The sequence below is a fragment of the Chenopodium album genome, chromosome 4, assembly GCF_948465745.1.
Source record: "Chenopodium album chromosome 4, dcCheAlbu1.1, whole genome shotgun sequence".
NCBI lineage: Eukaryota > Viridiplantae > Streptophyta > Magnoliopsida > Caryophyllales > Amaranthaceae > Chenopodium > Chenopodium album.
This window is the reverse complement of record NC_137837.1, coordinates 5,351,397-5,370,131: the sequence shown is the minus strand read 5'-3', so window position 1 is coordinate 5,370,131 and position 18,735 is coordinate 5,351,397. Positions and strand designations below refer to the sequence as shown.

The window sequence follows — 18,735 nt, the reverse complement described above, 5'->3', positions numbered from 1 at the left end:
TAATTATAAAACCTTAAATTTCAATCCTAACCCAACCTTGTACTTTATAGCATAAAGGATTGCCAAAAACAATGATATCATATATGGCCAAACATTAGTACAATAAAGCAAGACAATAATGAAACATGTAGACATTATTCAACCATCTTAATGGGCATAATTCTCAAACAAAGGCATATTTGTCACAAAAATCAATTAAAATGTAAAGATACTAATCAACTCAAATAAATTAAATACAATGGTGTAAGGCAGCATTTATTCTCTTACAATAAGGATGGAGGAGAAGCATTCCACGTGAGATTACTAGACAAAAGGGATCATATAGTAGTACTATATTTTATATTGTTGTAATAATTTAAATTTAATATTATTAATATTTTAATAATGTTTTTGTTACATTTATACTCCTTTTGGACCCTATATAAACAACGTAAATCATACACAATATAGTGCAGCAATTGCCCCTCTAAACCCATCTTCACTACATACTCACTTACTCACTCTCTATTGTATATATTTATTTTAAGAAATCCTCAATTTTTGAGGAAAGGAGAGAAAGAAAATTCATATAATGACGGTAAGAAATTTATTATAAACATGTATTTCATTTCATTCATAACATAATTATATCTTTTTTAATTTTACTAGTATGTGTTATGTGTTGATTTAATAAAAGGGAATTTTTTGTTTAAAAAAAAATAAAAAAAGGAAGGAATATTTTTCTTTTTATTTGGAGGAAATAAAGTTATTCAACATTTTTCTAAGTTAATATTTAGGTTTAATTTATGATAAATAGATGGCTTTGGTTGTTATAATTTTCTAACAAGACATGACTTACTATCTTTTCTAAAAAATGTTGACTAGTATGTATAATCTACATGATGAATATGACATGCATGATAAATTGGTTTATCTTCACGAATAAAGTTTGTTCACATGAAATAATTGTGAGAGAAGACTTCTTATGTATGGTTGTTAAAAGCAAAATTCAGAATAATTACATTCTTTGTATTAAGTAGTGAGTAGTTAGAACAAATTCCGAAGTCAATATCAGGTGATACCGTTTTTCATGGTCCCAAATTCTTAACAATCACATTATAATAAAAAGAAGAAAAAAATGAACCCTAATAAAAGATCATCGTCTTTATGATCGTGGTAGTGGTGAAGGGCATAAACGTCGGAATTTTAAAAATGGGTAATTTAGTAAATTCAGTCACCAACGCCTTTTTTTTGGTGGGGGTGTTTGAACTTTGAAGGGTCAAATAGAGCAATATGAGTGAGATTCCTAGCTCTTTCTTGTACTTGAGCAAATCTGAACAACTTATATATATACCCCTTTACCACTTACTCTTTTTGTTCATACAAGTGTTCAACCTTAATAAGTTCCTTATACTATTAGGTTTCCTAGTGTCACATTTTAGGTTTAGGCTTTATGTAAACTTGCCTAAATATTCTCTTGCAATCCTATAAATTCAGCTTATATAATTCATTTTATATAACCTACCAACCAAAAAAGTGTCATATAATTTTCAAGTTCACCTAGCTAGCTAATTGTTAGCTCAGCTCATCAACAATTACACATTTATTCAACTAAACATTGAATTTTATTTTAATTTTTCTCATTGACATTATTTCCTTTGCCTTATTTTTTGCTCTTGATTCAAGATGGGTGATGGCGCTGCCAAAATAAACAACCACCATGTCTACGACGTCTCCATAGACGTGCTAGGCCAAAAACCGTCTACATGTTTCGATGATGATGGCCGTCTCAAAAGAACAGGTACATGTCTATATAATACACTACTACAATATCGTGTTAATTATAAACTAACTCTTTATTTCACCTCAAGTATTCGTACCAAAAATTAAACTTTCGAACCTAAATATATCTTTTAAATTTAACACTTAGCTTAAATGTAGGTAACAATCAATTATGTATTAATCTCTAGAATTTTCCCTAGGAAAAAGCTCATCATTTTCATGCACTAAACATAATCTTGATTCTTAACCATTTTTAATTTTTTGTTGTTGTTAGGGACTGTTTGGACCGCTAGTGCACATATTATAACAGCAGTGATAGGTTCAGGGGTGCTCTCCTTAGCATGGGCTATAGCTCAGCTTGGCTGGATCGCCGGTCCGGCCGTGATGTTCTTGTTCTCCTTTGTTATCTACTACACTTCCACTCTTCTAGCTGATTGCTACCGTTCTGGTGACCCGATTTCGGGCAAGAGAAACTATACTTACATGGATGCTGTTAGATCTAACCTTGGTAAATATATTTAACTTTCATATGCAATAGTAAAATCATATATACTACCTCCGTTATTTTTTAATATTTCTCTGTTGCACATAATAATTAACGGGTCAGAATTAAAATTTGTACATACTAACACATGGTTTATCTATGTTTTTTTTGTAGGTGGTGCACAGGTGAAGTTATGTGGACTGATTCAGTATGTGAACCTTTTCGGCGTTGCAATAGGATACACAATTGCAGCATCTATCAGTATGATGTGAGTTATTATGCATATTTTCATGTTGTACAATATAAAAGTTTGAGATAAGTTAAGTCTGTAAACATGAGTACTAATGATTTTATTTGACAGGGCGATAAAACGATCAAACTGCTTCCATGACAGTGGAGGGAAGAACCCATGTCACATGTCGAGCAACCCTTATATGATAGCTTTTGGAATTGCAGAAATCATATTCTCTCAGATTCCTGACTTTGATCAAATTTGGTGGCTCTCAATAGTCGCGGCTGTTATGTCTTTTACTTACTCTGCCATTGGACTTGCTCTAGGAATTGTTCAAGTAGCAGGTTCATATTCCTTAAAAAATCTACATTTTAAGCATTTTGGTTAAATTTTTTTGTACAAATTTAACATGTTTTGGTTTATTTTTGGGTGCAGCTAACAAGAGTTTCAAGGGTAGTTTCACTGGTATAAGTGTAGGAACAGTGACCGAAACACAGAAGATATGGAGGAGCTTCCAAGCTCTTGGTGATATCGCCTTTGCTTACTCTTTCTCAATCATTCTTATTGAGATCCAGGTACTAATTTGTGAAAATACTTGACTGTTAACTAGCTAAGGTGGTTAAATTAGTTAAGTTGGTTATTTACGCGATTTTCTGTTGAATTGATCAGGACACTGTGAGATCACCACCAGCAGAATCCAAGACAATGAAGAAAGCCTCATTCATAAGTATCGCGGTAACAACATTATTCTACATGCTCTGTGGATGTATGGGCTATGCCGCGTTTGGTGATCTTGCACCAGGAAATCTCCTTACTGGTTTCGGATTCTACAACCCCTTTTGGCTCCTAGACATCGCGAATGCAGCCATAGTAATCCACTTAGTAGGAGCATACCAAGTCTACTGTCAACCCCTCTTTGCCTTCATCGAAAAATGGGCATTCCAAAGATGGCCTGACAGTGATTTCATCACCAAAGATATCAAAATTAGAATTCCGGGTTTAAGGTCTTATTACAGTCTAAACCTCTTTAGGTTGGTGTGGAGAAGTGTATTTGTGGTGTTAACCACGCTTATTTCAATGCTTCTTCCTTTCTTCAACGACATTGTAGGACTACTTGGAGCACTCGGGTTTTGGCCTTTAACCGTGTACTTCCCTATTGAGATGTACATTGCTCAAAAGAAGTTGCCAAAGTGGAGTACTAAATGGGTGTGTCTTCAAATGTTGAGCTTGGCTTGTCTAGTGATCTCGATTGCTGCTGCAGCTGGATCAATTGCCGGTGTTGCCTCTGATCTTAAGGTGTATCGTCCATTCAAAACTAGCTATTGATGCACGCGATAGATTCATTGGATCGATTCATTGATCGACATAGGAGTGTAGTCGAAAGGAATTAAATTTCAATGTCCATGGAGAGTCATATATGTTGTTCATGGGTGGTACAGATGTGTTTTTATTTTTATTTCATTGTTAAGTTAATTAAGTCCTTTGTTTTTCTTTAATCACTTAATGTTGTAACAAAGTTTGCTAGTGTTCCTAAGAAATGAAGGAACCCTAGCTTGTTATATGTGTAATTAGTGTTGTACCTTGTAATTAAAGAATTGAGTATCCACTCTATTCTTTTGTCAAATTAATTAGCATTGAATTTCCTTGAATATAATCCTCTTATCTAGTGTATGATGTGCTAATATAATAATCCATGGTGCAAAGTTTAATTTGATTGTGCAAAACATAGTTGTTTAAATTTTAGTTTATATAGATGTTCCTTCTACATATAATTTTGAACAAATTATATATACATTTAGCCAATTAATGATGTAATTTAGCCAATTAATAATGAAAAAATACGAGGTTTTGTCCCCCATATATATAACTCCATGTGTACAAATTATGATTCAGTATTGTGGGATTTAGACTAATCTAAATGTACAAAGAATTTTTGAAAAAGAGTTATCTAAACAAGCGCCAAATGTATCTATCACTAGCTATGAGTCTTATGACATCAATTGATATGACCGACAAAAAACATTTGAATAGACATACCTTAGTCATCTATGGATAAACAAGTTGATACAGTTAAATGGATTGATTACTCACAAAATTAATTGGTCGTGGACACAATACAAATTAAACATGAGTAAAATAGCTCTTAGCCTAAACATAATCTAATTCAAGTTGACCTAAATCAAAGTAATATATACCTAATGTTGGCTATTTTCTACCTCTAAAGAAAATAATCAACTTGAGTACGTAATTTTTATTTATTTTTGGGTTGTATTGTACTAAAATTTATTAATTTATGTTTGTATTAGATATTAGGAATATACATAATATCATCCAAATAGCAAATAGTTTATCTATTCCGTGATAATAAGGTTTCCCAAAAAAAAAAATGATAATTCGAATTTGAAAGAAGAAAGAATAATCACTCAACACCCAATAAAATTTAAAAATATTCTTCTATCTTCTATAGTTCCACTTCATTTACACGCTTTTTGGGTACTCCAAAAGCAAGGTATAGGATTATTAACATCTCGAAATTCCCACTTGAATTTACACAAATACAAAGTAATTACAATATTTTACACACAATTTTGTAATTAAATACTATTGTTAAGCCCTAATATTGTATTTAGCTAATTACAATATTTTACACACAATTTTGTAATTAAATACTATTGTTAAGCCCTAATATTGTATTTAGCTAATTACAATGTTTGTCTACTCTCTTCTTTTAGGTTGTATATAAACCTTGTGAATACAGAAATACAAACCAAGGAAAAATCAATTCATGACAATTATGTACTAGTTATTGTTACGAGTAACTTTCAAAGCTCTTCAATTTGAATTCCTTATGCCTTCAAAGTATAAAATTTCATAGGAAAACGCAAAGTATCAATTTCCATTTTAACATATGATCCTTCACTCTACACACTCACAATGTTATGTCAAAATCAATTTTTTGGAGTGGAAAAATCTCAAAGATACGAAAATCAGTAATAATGTATAAAAGGACAAAGGACTTAACTAGATGTCCTTTGCAATTCTCCTATCAACTGTCTTTAAAACTGATTCCCTTTAACAACAAACAAGTACAAGACCTAATTTTATGATGCATGGAATGAATGCAAAATTGCACACCATCAAATGTGCCCCTTTTTCTACTGTATCGTATAAAAAGAGTGAAATTCCTTAAAGAGTAACCAATAGTTTTGGAATCTAAATTGAGTGATTACAGAAGTTTACAATCATTATAAACAATATATTATACCATTCCACTGTTTTACTTTTATCTACATCCATCTATTGTGCTTTCATTTCTATAAGCTTTTCAGCGTTTTAAAAGCCATATATACCGGGAACTAACAACTTGCCAATTTTATTTCCAATTTTATTTGCAAATTGAGAAACGTATGTTATATATTCTAAATTCGACTTTCTTTTCAATGGTATCATAACCACTTTCGTAACGTGGTTTTCACTTAAGAAATTGTGGAAAGCGCAACAAGTTACCTTTAAATTATGCATAATCAAGTAAGAAAGTTAAATTAAGCATTTGACATATGCTTCATCATTTGGGTTTTTTTAATTCAAAGATCAATGCATTACAATCAACAATAGAATCATCTCCATAAAAATATGACGCGGCTTATACAAAATGATCTCCAATAAAATTATGTTACAATGATTGGGACAAAACTCATCCCTTACAAGATTTCGATTATCACATATCATCTCATACAAAAGTTTTTTTTACCATCTTGTCTCATAAAAAATCATCATCATCAATCATCATCAATCATCATACTATCAAAATTCACAATTCTAAACAATCATGAATTGGCATTATCAGTTTTTGAGTAATTACGTATCATCATACATTGAATACTTCATCAACAGATTAGACTATTATGAAACAAAAAGGAGCAAAAAGAATGGATACAATGCAAACGCAGCATCTCAAAACGATGACATTTGCTAATGAATAATATGACAACGATCACATGGGCAGATCACCCAAACAAATGCTATTCTATACCATCTTAGAAAAACTTCAGAACGTGTTCCAACTGTACGATCATCACTTAACAACAAACTCAGGGAGCTGCAGGGCATTGACCACTTTCAAGCATCTCATCGACCACAGAACGAAAACCCAGCCGACCAAACAGCAACTCCGTGCATTTTGACGCAGGAATCATTTTCCAGAATAGCTCAAAACTTGCATAAAGAGTGAAAATATGCAAAGCAAGACACCCTTAATATTCAGAAGGGTGAAACCTCTAATGCTCAAAATAACTCCTCCGAATTGAATTTGTTCCAAGCTTCCTATTTTCATATCATAAACAAGAACTCAGATCACTATAGCATGATCGAAGGAGTAATGAATTACTCCCCTCCAAGCGTCAGTTTAAAAATTCGTTTTAGTGTTTTAGGTTTCACATGCAAACGTTTAATAACTTTTCCAAGTTTACCCTCCTAGTAACCCCTGAAATGTGCATTGTTTCTTTCAACAAAAGCAACTTTGGTCACTTTAGTCCCAAATGCATTCCATACTGAACTCCAAGATTACACTCATTACAAATCAAGAAGAGTATTCAACAGTGTTAAAAAAATGTGGCAAGATAAAATAAAGAATTAAATTATCCCAAGCCAATATTAGGCATGATCCAAATTCACTTCTCAAAAACCCCTATTTTGTTAGAAATTCGTATTTTCCCTTACACAGCATTGCGATGAATGGTGGCCAAGAACCCCCCACCCCCAAACAAAGAAAAAAATCCTCCTTGAAAATTGCAGAATGAAGAGCCTCCGTTGGAGCTATTCTCTGATCTTTTGTTCAGTTGGAGCTCCATTATGATTATTGCTCATTTGAGTAATTTAAAAAAAAAAAAAAATCTTGGGTGTACCAAGAAGTGCGTGATGTAAATTGCAAATGGGAGAAACTCCCTAAGGCATATGACTTTCCTGACTACTACAGAATCATTTCACCATTGAGAAGAAACTTCTCATTCTAAAATTATTTAAAGCTGGGGAAATTAACAAACTTCAATATATTGTCAATCCAATGTCTAAATTTTTTTTAAGGGGGGAAGAAAAATCAGATACCTTTAACAGATCAAACACCTTCTCAGCAACAAATTTCTGCTGTAGAGTGGCACCCTTCTGTTGCACTTTATCAGGATGAATACACAAAGTTGCCTTTCTATAAGCTTTCTTAACTGCCGCGCCAGTAATCAAATCAGTCAAGGAAACAGGTTGCCAGCCACATTCAGGCCAGAGAACCTATTCAAGATTAAGAAAACAGACGGCAATCAGCAGCTATGGTAAAATTCATCAAGCAAATAAAGGCCCAACTATACAAATATGAACACATATACAATTCCCAGACCATATTACATATTTACATTGTCATAACCGCCATCCCCAAATGTTGTGACAAACATAAGGGGTAAAAAAGCATATCCAACCAGTTTAACTCTTGACTTCTTGAGCTAACACAAGGATGAAGAAATAAAGAAATAGCACAACTGCAAAATTAGTAAGGAAAATAAGGTAGAAGAGATCATCACAATCACCAATTAAAACCAACAGGCTAAAAATGAGCGCAGAAACATGGGGTGTCTACACAATTCCAGAAACAGAAAGTTCTGTGCGCACGACTTTTACTCTCAGAACTACTCTTAACTATAATTTACAATGATCAGGCATTTTGCCTCTTCCATTGGGATAAAATTTAGATCATATTTTCTACGATAAATATTTCTCTTGATGCAATTTTTTTAAAAGGCATAAGCCTATGAATCTCACAAGTAAATACATGAAGTGGTAACATTTTACAAATGAGGCACTACGGATCAGAAAAGTGAAGGTTTATACTCACCTCTATCCTATTTTAATTGCCGCAAACCAACTTGGCACACATTTCAAGAAAAATAACAATAAGAGAGGAAAATGGGCGTAAAATTTTACCTGGGGAGAAAAGGTTAAGTATAAAAAAGTACCAAAAATGTTAATGTTGCAATTAAATTATGACAGAATAAAATAGAAAATGTGGCAATTAATTTAGCATGGAGTAAATCATTTCTATAGAGCGGGGTAACCTGAAACAAATACTTTAATTTAGAAAATCCTTAAGACCAATATATACAATAATACCGCCATGGATCCATAAAATAGAATAAAGTATGAGATTATATCAGCTTGTAAATGATATTAATACCAACAATAAAGCAGTACTGTGTAACAAAAGTACAAATTTTTACATGTATATAAACAATATAGAAAACGAGTTGAAAATTAATATGATCAAGTAGGTAGTAGTCTACAGCCATAGGACTACACACTATATAGAGCTAACAAATCAAGCCCACAAAACAAAAGAGGAGACACATCACACCTAACAGAATTTAACACATCCACACACCAACATAAATGAAGAGGAAAACTGGAGAGAGAGGAATGAATACACGAAGCTTTTTAAAATTAACAAAAAAAGAGCTCCACATTAAAAAATAAACATATTTTTTTTTTTCATTAGTCTAGAGCATTTTTAGTTGACAAAATAATAAAATCATAAGAATTTATACGCACATATTGCATTGTTGACAGCAGAGCACGCAAATTCCCCTCTTTCCCTGCTGCCCAGCGTCGAATCTCAACATCAAGTGTTTCAGAAATCCTCTGCAAACATGTCAAACAAAACCGTTCATTCAAATTAATCATTGAGATACAAATCAAGTGATTACACTTCACTTCAGCTACATAGTACACTTATTTTTTTTAATAAGAAAAAAATATTATTTAATCAGAAAAGGGTAAAACAGAAGGAGAAAACTTCAAGTTAGAGCTTTTATACTTGGCTTAAACAAAAACACTAGACAAACAACAGATGTATTGATAATTCTTTACGAAGAAAAGAGACTATCTATAGTGGCTATCCTCATGGAGCACCTTTAAAGCAACTAGTTTTAGAATTCTAAACTTTAATACTATCAATAGCTCAAAAATTCTTGCAGGGAAGAAACCTCAGAAATTTCAATGAAGATTAATCACTTAAAAGCACTCTGCATCAGAATATCAAATAATGAGTAGAGGCCCATTTAGATTCAAGTCCGTGTTTTGGCTCCAACTATTGACCAGCAAATTGGAGAAAGTCCAATCCCCAATTCCCCCCGTGAACCCATATACTTTTTGCTTCATAAATGATGCTCATAAGCTGTCATAGCAACATGTCTTCTGAATTAGGAGGCTTTCCGATGGATTGGAGGCATGGAGGAACGTAGTCACAAAAACCCAAGTGTGGTAAGGTTGAATTGGCAAAGAAAGAAAGTCCTATAGTGTACATGGACTCAAGTAGGTATACAGGGTTTGTTTTGGAAATTCGGCAGCACAGAAATGTATCAAGTTTATGGTACAAGTGGCGGAAAAGTAGCAATTTGACATGAATGCACGATCATATATGGTATGGTTAAGAACTTAAGATAGATGACCTACCTAATCTCCAAAGAGCTTTTTATGTTTCGCATCTTTAAATGGAGCTTTGATGCTTCTTATTTTCCCTTTTAATTGACTAATTACCCCGCAAGGAGGTTATGACAAAAGGATGACATGATGCCCGCACTTGATGACAACAGAGTAACAAATAAAGTTTGTGTTGTAACAGTAAAGGCCCATACTTCTCTACTGAGCCATACTTAGATATAAAGCTCCAAAATATGCCCTTTTAGCTCTATAGCCCAGATGAAGAGGACACCCATTATGACATTCAGAAAAGCAAAATTAGGCAAGCAAGTAGAAGCAACAGTTTGTGAGAGTGACTACATCGCTTCACTTGAAAATAATCTCTGTCCCGGATCCCAGACGAGACATTTTAAACGAAAGCCTCAACCCAATTTGGCCAAGGATACCCATGGTTTAATTAAAAAACAATTTACAAAAAATGGTTGGTGAATAATATAGTTTGCTAGGAGGGGAACAATACTCCTACTAAAGCATGACAGATGGCTTTGCAGTTTGCAACGAGATGATTTCAAGGACAAAATGAGGATATAAATACTTTAGATGAGAAGAAAATGCAAGGGTTGTGAAGAGGGTATATTAACACATTGTGAACTAGTGTTAGGTATGCTCTGTCAACCATCAGAGTTCATTTAGTTTCAGATAAATTCTCAGATAACTTTGTCCAAAAAATTTAACTGGTATGAAGAAAGGACAGGCTGGAAAGCCAAATTACATAATCTTGTGAGACATGTACAAAGGACAAACTCAAAAAGAGAGTACATATCTGTCTACGTTGAACGTATGCTAATCCCCAAAAACTTAGAATAATATAAAAGAACAAGAACACCTAAAAAGAGCAGTTCAACTTACATTACGCTCAGCTTGTTCCCTTTGAACCTCAAGATCTCTGGCATTTTTCTCAGCCAATGCTTTTGCCTGAAATACAAACATCACCAGTTAAATACATATATATATATATATAAAGTAAAAAGGATGATCACAAGTGACCACATTAAAAGGCATGCCAGCCAAATTTTTAGCAAAGATACAAAAGAATCCAATATTCAAGCATCTCCACGAACAATATGCTAGGAACTGGGAGCAGAACAGAGCATACACAATCACACACAGAATATTAGGGAGCTCAATTGATATGATGTATTGATCAGAGTAAATAACCAATACAACTCTCCTTCTTTCGAGAGGAAGGATTCTCTCCAACAAACTTCACTCTAAACAATATTCAGCATAATTCTCCTATCACAGTAATCCTATATATAATCAGTTACTAGCATCTTCTACAGCTTAGAGGAATAACAAACTTATTTCTCAAATTTACCACATCACCCCAAACCCACATAACAAATTCATAACAGAATTCCAGCTCAGCATCGAGTAGCTGGAGGATTCCTTTTGGGCCTTCTTCGAGCATATGTGATTAAGGGACTAGTCTGACCTCTTGCACAATATGTAACTCAACATAGTTCCTCATCCTACTCTGATAGAGGAGCCAACATTTTGCTCCCTCAGATGATTTCCTCTAATAGGTGCTATTTTTAAATAGAAGAGTTGTTAACCTATTCAGATAGAAAGGGTTGCATAAATTACTATCATGCCCTTAAGGTTATTATGTACCTAAAATCCACAAAATCAGATCAAAGGTCCGACAACAATGGCAATTATTTGCTCCAGCTACATAGCATCCTTTAAAAGAAAATTGCTAAATTCCAGATGGGAAGAAGCATTACCCTTGCTATTCTACTGGCTATAATCATTCCATTAACACACCAGAAAACTAATACAAATCATCCTTTGTCCTCCGTCCCATGACACAAGTACACTTTTGGCCATCTGAGTGAAGGCTAACTCATCCCAAACAAAGATAAGCCAAAGTGCTAAGAGGAAATCCGTGACTAACCGGCCAGCAAAGAGATGATCAACCACCTACCCCTCTTATAAGCATAAGCTACGCCAGCTGGCTAAACTGTAATTCCTTCGCTTATGTATATCCTCCACAGGGATCATGTCTTTAACCATTGCCAATCAAAATAAACATGCTTTAGAGAAACTTTCACCACAAACAAGACAGCTAACCTTCCTTGCATTACTACAGCTTTTCATGATAACTCTCAAATATAATCACCTTATTTATATATTTCCTAATTATGCTCCATAAAATTAACATCCAGAGATACAATGTAATACATGAACCTGATCAAGCACAGATGTTTAAAAGATATTAATCTTTCAGGCAGCAAATTAAAATTCACCAACTCATTTCAATGCTTATCATTCAGAAATCATTCCACTCATCACATTAGTCTTCCTATAAATTTAATCATTGACATCCACTCCTTAGGACTTGGGGGAAAAGCCACACCTTCATGACTACACACACCTACACCCACATACATTACAACACAACGTTGGTGGATTGTGGACCATCATTTACAGGCAAATGGGGTAATCTTTATATTGCTATAACTTCTAGTAAGGAATAATATATACTCCCTCCGTCCTTTTATTAAGAGCCTATTTAGGTTTTTTCACATAAATTAAGAAAGTTGTAGATTCTTAAAACTAATAATTGGATGTACAAGAATGCATGTGAGGATACCAAATGATAGAGAGAAAGAAAAATTGGTTGAGAATTATTTATGAGAGGGAGAGAGAAAGTATTGGAAATTTATGTAAAAAGTACAAAAAAGAACAAGGAAAAAGATGACAAATCATCAACAAGAGAATAATATTGTCAGAAAGTACAACCTTTAAATAGAGATAGGCTCTTAATTTTGGTTACCTTGAAATGGAATACAGGCTCTTAATAAAAGGACGGAGGAAGTATGTTTTAGTAAACCAGCAAACCTAACACTCTTGCTACAGTCATGATTATAAATGAAATGTAATGTTAGGGAAACATAGGAATAAATTCTAAACAATCAACCTATACTCATCTCGAGCCTTGTCCATTTTGGTTTTGCTCTAATGTATGCTCCAACCTTTATATGGCAATTTTTTTTTTTTATAACTTTTTTCACTAATGTCAAAGCCCACAGTCACCAACCAACCTTTTTTTTCTTCACCTCTTAAACCATTAACAAAAAGAGTCCAAAAGGATATAATTGATTTCACAAAAAAAAAAAAAAAAAGGAAACTGATGCTTTCTTTGTTCTCTTCACTAGAATGTAAGGTATAGCATGTGAATCTTCTTATCCTTCTCAATTTGCGAGGCAATTCCACAAGACAATGGCTTCTAAATCTAGCAGCAACTCAACCAAAGAGTCTGTCCAAGAAAAGGATTTTCCCAAACGCATCTTACCAGTTCAATTGAAATTTCAGCTTTATACTCATGTGGAGCGCTTCTTTTAACTATACTACACTACTCCCCCCACCACCCACCCACCCATCCACTCCTCCAAAATTAGAGATATAAAAATAATAATTAAAAAAAAAAAAGAGCGGGAGAGCGCTGAATTATCACATTCCACCATCGATGAAACAGAAATTGACTTCAAGTTCTCCATTATCTATGTAGAATCTCCCTGAACGTATATATCACACCATCATATAATGTAGTCAACGGTGTCATCTAAAATTTAGCTTCCTAAGAGATATGCACTAATAATCGATCACATCAACAAGGAGGATGAAAATAACAGAATGTATAACAAAAAGGCACATACAGCACGCTCTTGGGTCCTGTGGTGGCGATCCATTCGGGCTCTCCGCCTATCTTCGGTTTCACCATCAACTTCTTGAAAGTCGCCAGATGATGGGGGGCCTTTTGCAGGAAACAAAGACGAGAGAATCTATAAGTATCTTTGAACAGAGTAAAAGCTAGGAAGAAAATGCAGTGCTAATTGAGGAAATCAAGCATTTACATTTCATTACCTCCAAAAATTGAACTTAAATCATCAACAATATTTGTTGATGAAGATGCTTTTCTCATGTTAGAGGAGGAGTTAACAGACGCTCTGGTTGTTTCAGGTGTAGGTTTAGCCTGGAACTGTGTTTCAAATGGATCCTGGAAATAATATTAAAAGTGTACACAATAAGAAATGCCAATTGAAAGTCAAAATAAAGCCTAGTATAAATTTTAACATACCGATGAAGCAGCCCTGGGCCTTGGTGCACTGCTTGCTCTGCCCATGCTAAAGAAAGATTCAAGGTCATTTTCATTCTTCGATTGGTTTGCCCTTGCCGCACTGGCAGCTCTCTCACGTTCTTTCTCTTTTGCTTCCCTCTCACGTGCTTCTTTCTCCCTGGCTTCAGCTTTTGCCTTTTCCCTTGCATCTGCAGCAGCCTTTTCAGCTCTTTCTTTAGCCCCAGCAGCTGCCCTCTCTCGTGCTTCAGCTTGTGCTCTCTGAACTGCGACCTTTTCAGCACGTTCTCGAGCTTCAGCTTGTGCCCTCTGAACAGCAACCCTTTCAGCCCTGGTACGGGCTTCAACAGCTGCTCTTTCACGTGCCTCTTTGGCAGCCCTTTCCACAGCTTGCCTGCCAAATTCCCTTTCCTTATCAATTCTCCTTTTTTCTCTCTCTTTCTCCTCCCATTCCTTCTCAATTCGCCGCCTCTCCTCTTCCTCCATACGTCTTCTTTCTTCGTCTTCCCTTTCCTTTTGTTGCCGCTCACGCTCTTGTCGTTCTTGATGTTCCCTAAATTCTCTTTCTGGAGTATCATACATAGGATTCTCCTCTTTTTCTACTTGCACGGATTCTCTGTTTTTAGAGACCTTTGAACTTTCCCTTTCCCTTACCCCCCTTGCGTGCCTAAATTTAGCTTCGGCCCTATCCATTGCCTCCTTCATGGCTGCAGCAGATGCCGCAGCAACTGAATTTGAGTCAAAATCTTCACCAGACCGAACATCTGAGCTTGCATGAGTTGCATCTACATCACTAGCATTTCTTCCCATAGCAAAATCCTCAAGTTCATCCATAGGAGATGCAAAAGATCCACTTGCACCAGAAGGAGCTGATTTTGGACTCTGAAAATTAGGCACAGAACCAGGGAAAGATGGATAATCATTAGCTTTCTTGTGTACATTTGAAGCAGGAAAGGAACCAAACTCTCCTCTAGAAAAGCGTGCCGGTCTTGGGGGTGGAGGTCTTGAAGGAGGTGGTGCAGCTGTAGGGTGTGTAAAAAGAGGAACTTCTGATACAGAGAGCCAAATATCATCAGATGGTCCCATGTTCTCCTCAGAATTAGGAGAGGCATGTCCATGGGAGCTGGACTCCCTAAAACTAGCATTGCTATGAGCAGGAGAAGAAGCATTTGGTGCAGTCCTACTATTTTCAGCTGGCACATAAGGCATCTCAAAGACACTTGGTTCTGGAAAATCCTCCACCGACACCTTTTTCTCATAACCTCTTTCAGGACTTCTTACAGATGATTTCTGGTTTGCATCTCCAGTGACTGAACTTTGTCGTCCAGGAACTCTGGCTCGGAATGCCTCCTTTTCTTCCCCATTGATCTCTGCTGAAAATGCAGGTACAGCCTTGCCAAAGCCACCAAGGGGGTCTATATCATCAAATGCTGCCCCGCTAGAATTTTCAGCAGTTTTTTTGCCAGCGTTAAGATTACCCATCTCATCCAAAGGATCGGTAAAAATCCCAGAGGAGGAAGATACAGGAGGAGAAGTTGATTCTAGGACAACAAAAGGATCATCTACTACACTTGAGGTTTTCTTAGTAGTATCCGATGACATCCTATAAAGACAGCAAATAGGTACCACATAAATTCTATTAATATAATCTCGAAAATAAACTTGAACAAAAGATAGATGCAGCACAAGAGTCGGATAGAAAAAGAGGAAAAGAAAAGGAGAACAAAAATAAATACTCGTCACACATCTAAAATGATGTCAAAGAAATAACTTGCTACATTGTCTATTAGTTCTGAAAGTATTATCCTTAACCAAAGTTGTATTACAGCCATACCAAACCAAACAAAAGCCACAATAAAGACAAGAATTTACTGCACGAAACAAATATAGACAACAACCTTTAAAATCCCGAAAATCTGTGCCACACGATCAATCAAATCATAGCCTTAATCCCATACCTGGGGTCGGCTACACGATAATTTTGAAATAAAAACAAGATACGTAGACACTGAATAAGAGTTCTTAATAATCTACAAATATGATCCAGAACTTGATAATAAAGATCCCCTTGGTGGCTTCTTTGGCACTGTAAGTTTGTTTACAAAGTTCAAAAACAAAAAAGGTCAGGTCAGAAACACACAAACCCACAGAACTGAGCAGTTAACCAAACGATCAAACCTAAAAGTAGTTCCCGACCCTTTTTGCTTACCTTTTAGGTTTCTTTACTCAACTTCCCTCCCTCCTCTCCAAAAGGATTCAATTCCACTCTGCATTTTCTTCTTCATTTAACTTTTCTTCACTTTCTCCTTAATCTTACTCTTATACATAATTTTCCTCCAGATGTTTTCTTTTCTGTACTGTCTTCTTTCTTCTTATCCCCAGTTTTCCATACAGCCTAAAGAAACTAAAAGCATCCAAAAGTGTGAAAAAAAAATAACCAGAACCATACGTTTTCAGCGAATCAATGATCATAATTATTATTAGAAGAAACTGGAACCAAAAGAGGATAAAGATAGACTTGCAATTCTCAGTGTATCTCTACTTCACAAAAATGACGACTTTTTTTCTAACCAAGAGGTCCATGAGATTCTATATCAGCAAACCATCATCACTCCAAATTGTCAAGTGTCAAGCTTCAGATTTACGATAAAAAAAAAAAAAAAAAAAAAAAAGGAGCACGTGCCACAAAAATGAACCAAAATATCTACGAAAGGGAATGCTCAACTCATCTCACTGCTTTCAACCTCTTGACCTCCTCTAATCGACCACTCCCATTAAAACTCTTGTCACAATCAACCACATTTGTAGCCAGATAACCAAGTGTACACTAATTCCATATAATTCTTCATCCATCCTTTTTCTTTCCCATACCTTTCAAGCCAGATACTCCCTCTGATCCAAAACATCAATCGTTTTATCCATTTCTTAGTGTTGGCATTAGTACAGTAAAGTGATATTTATAAAACATTGAAACTATAAAGTGACCTATAACTCTATAAGGCTATAACACTATGTTGATATCGTCAAGGGACATCAAATGTGGTAACATAATGAATCATTTTTGGACCAAATGGACTAACATCACCTATATATGACTAACAAGTATCTAAAAGTTCGGCAATACAAGCTCAAAACTACAACGCAGGAAACTAACAATAACAATGTTCATCTACTAACATACATCATTACCAACCAAATTCAAAGTTATGCATCAGCTTGCTCGAATAGCTCCAAATCAATCACAAATTCACAATAAACAAACAAACAAAAAAACAAATAAGCAAAAAGTCAGCATTATACCTGCTCGTTGAAGATGCACTTCCACCACCAAAACCTGGCAACAAATCATCAAAACCAGCATAACCCTTATCAGCCCCCTTCGAACCCGACCCAACCGACCTCGACGAAAGCGGTTCCTTCTTCCCTAACCCCCCTAAAAGATCATCAAAGGCATCACCCATCTTTGTAGAAACAGAAGCCGAAGAAGCCGAAGCAAAGATATTCTCAAACTTAGCCGAGCTCGAATCCTCATCATCGTAAACCGGCTTATCGAAAACGGGCAAAGAAGAGAACTTCGACGCCGTTTCACCACCTCCACCGCCGCCGCCGCCAAAAATCGAATCCAAATTCACCGAATTAGCATTATTAGTAGACTTTGACGAATTGCTTTTAATCCCCCCAGTAGCAAAAACATCATCTAAAATCCCAAAATCATCAGATGAGGTATTTTTCCGATTAGGGCGAAAAAGGGTATCATGATCATCAAACAAAGAAGACGAGGAATTCTTCGAATTGGAGGGATACGACGCCGTTTTTGACCCTCCGATCTCGAAATTAAAAGCAGAATTTGCAGAAGAAGAAGATGAAGAAGAATTAATGCCGGATTTAGCACCCGCCATTGGAGCAGCTTTACCTTGAGGTTTGAACCCATAATCGCTTGATAACAATCCCTGAAAATCATTCATTTCTTCTTTCCTCTCGATCTATCTTCAACTCACCACGATCTGAGGAGAGAGAATGACAGGTGAGGGAAAAATTGGGGAAAAAGTTAGGGTTAGGGAAAAGGGAAAATGGGGTTGAAGAAGATGATCATGGAAAATAATTTTGGGGAAAATTAAAAATTTCCCAGAAATTGGTTATTAGTAGTAGATCTAATCTAATGGAGTTTGAAGGAAGAAATAATGGAGGAATGTAAAAAGAAAAGAAAGAAAAAGAAAAAGGTTAGAAAAAAAAATAATTGAAGTAGGAAGAAGTAGTAATCTAGTGGGAAAAATTATATTTTGGGAGGAGAGAGAAAATAAGGAAAATTGTATTCATGTATTGTGTACACGACGAGGAGGATCACTAGGATGGCTTGGGGTAAGAACATAGAAGATGGTGAAACTACCATATTTTCTCCATTTTTACCTAAAATAAAAAATAAAGTGTTTGTGTTTGTGAAAATAAGACAAATAACGAAATTACCTTTAGAAAAGTGTCAAAGGAGTTGTGGTTTGGAAGTGGATTGTTGCAATAAATAGTGTTGGTTCCAATTTAGATCTTCTATTTTGAAATAATGATTACGGAGAGCTCTTTCTACCACAAGAGGGAGGCTTGAGGGTGAAAATTAAACCCCCGTCACTCGAGGAGGGGATAATGGAGGGACTAACCATTCATCCA

The 18,735-nt window shown here is 35.3% G+C and overlaps 2 protein-coding genes across 3 annotated transcripts; one reads left to right on the top strand and one right to left on the bottom strand.

Annotated features, from left to right (window-relative positions):
• Nucleotides 1-452: 452 nt before the first annotated feature.
• Nucleotides 453-4,131, top strand: LOC145628690 (amino acid permease 4-like). Its single transcript, XM_081681061.1, has 7 exons — nucleotides 453-577; nucleotides 1,666-1,780; nucleotides 2,036-2,269; nucleotides 2,420-2,513; nucleotides 2,607-2,821; nucleotides 2,913-3,052; nucleotides 3,147-4,131. The coding sequence occupies exons 1-7, from the start codon at nucleotides 572-574 to the stop codon at nucleotides 3,801-3,803; spliced, it is 1,461 nt and encodes a 486-aa protein (XP_081537187.1). The 5' UTR covers nucleotides 453-571; the 3' UTR covers nucleotides 3,804-4,131.
• Nucleotides 4,132-6,099: 1,968 nt separating this feature from the next.
• Nucleotides 6,100-18,379, bottom strand: LOC145628689 (auxilin-related protein 2-like). Of its 2 annotated transcripts, none has more exons than XM_081681060.1 (8): nucleotides 17,377-18,379; nucleotides 14,080-15,679; nucleotides 13,866-13,980; nucleotides 13,658-13,755; nucleotides 10,845-10,910; nucleotides 9,066-9,155; nucleotides 7,581-7,757; nucleotides 6,100-6,800 (listed from the first exon to the last, which is right to left on the bottom strand). In XM_081681060.1, the coding sequence occupies exons 1-8, from the start codon at nucleotides 18,039-18,041 to the stop codon at nucleotides 6,762-6,764; spliced, it is 2,850 nt and encodes a 949-aa protein (XP_081537186.1). In that variant the 5' UTR covers nucleotides 18,042-18,379; the 3' UTR covers nucleotides 6,100-6,761. The 2 variants fall into 2 exon arrangements, with proteins under 2 accessions (XP_081537186.1, XP_081537185.1); XM_081681059.1 differs by having other exon boundaries at nucleotides 13,866-13,998; nucleotides 17,377-18,376.
• Nucleotides 18,380-18,735: the final 356 nt, after the last annotated feature.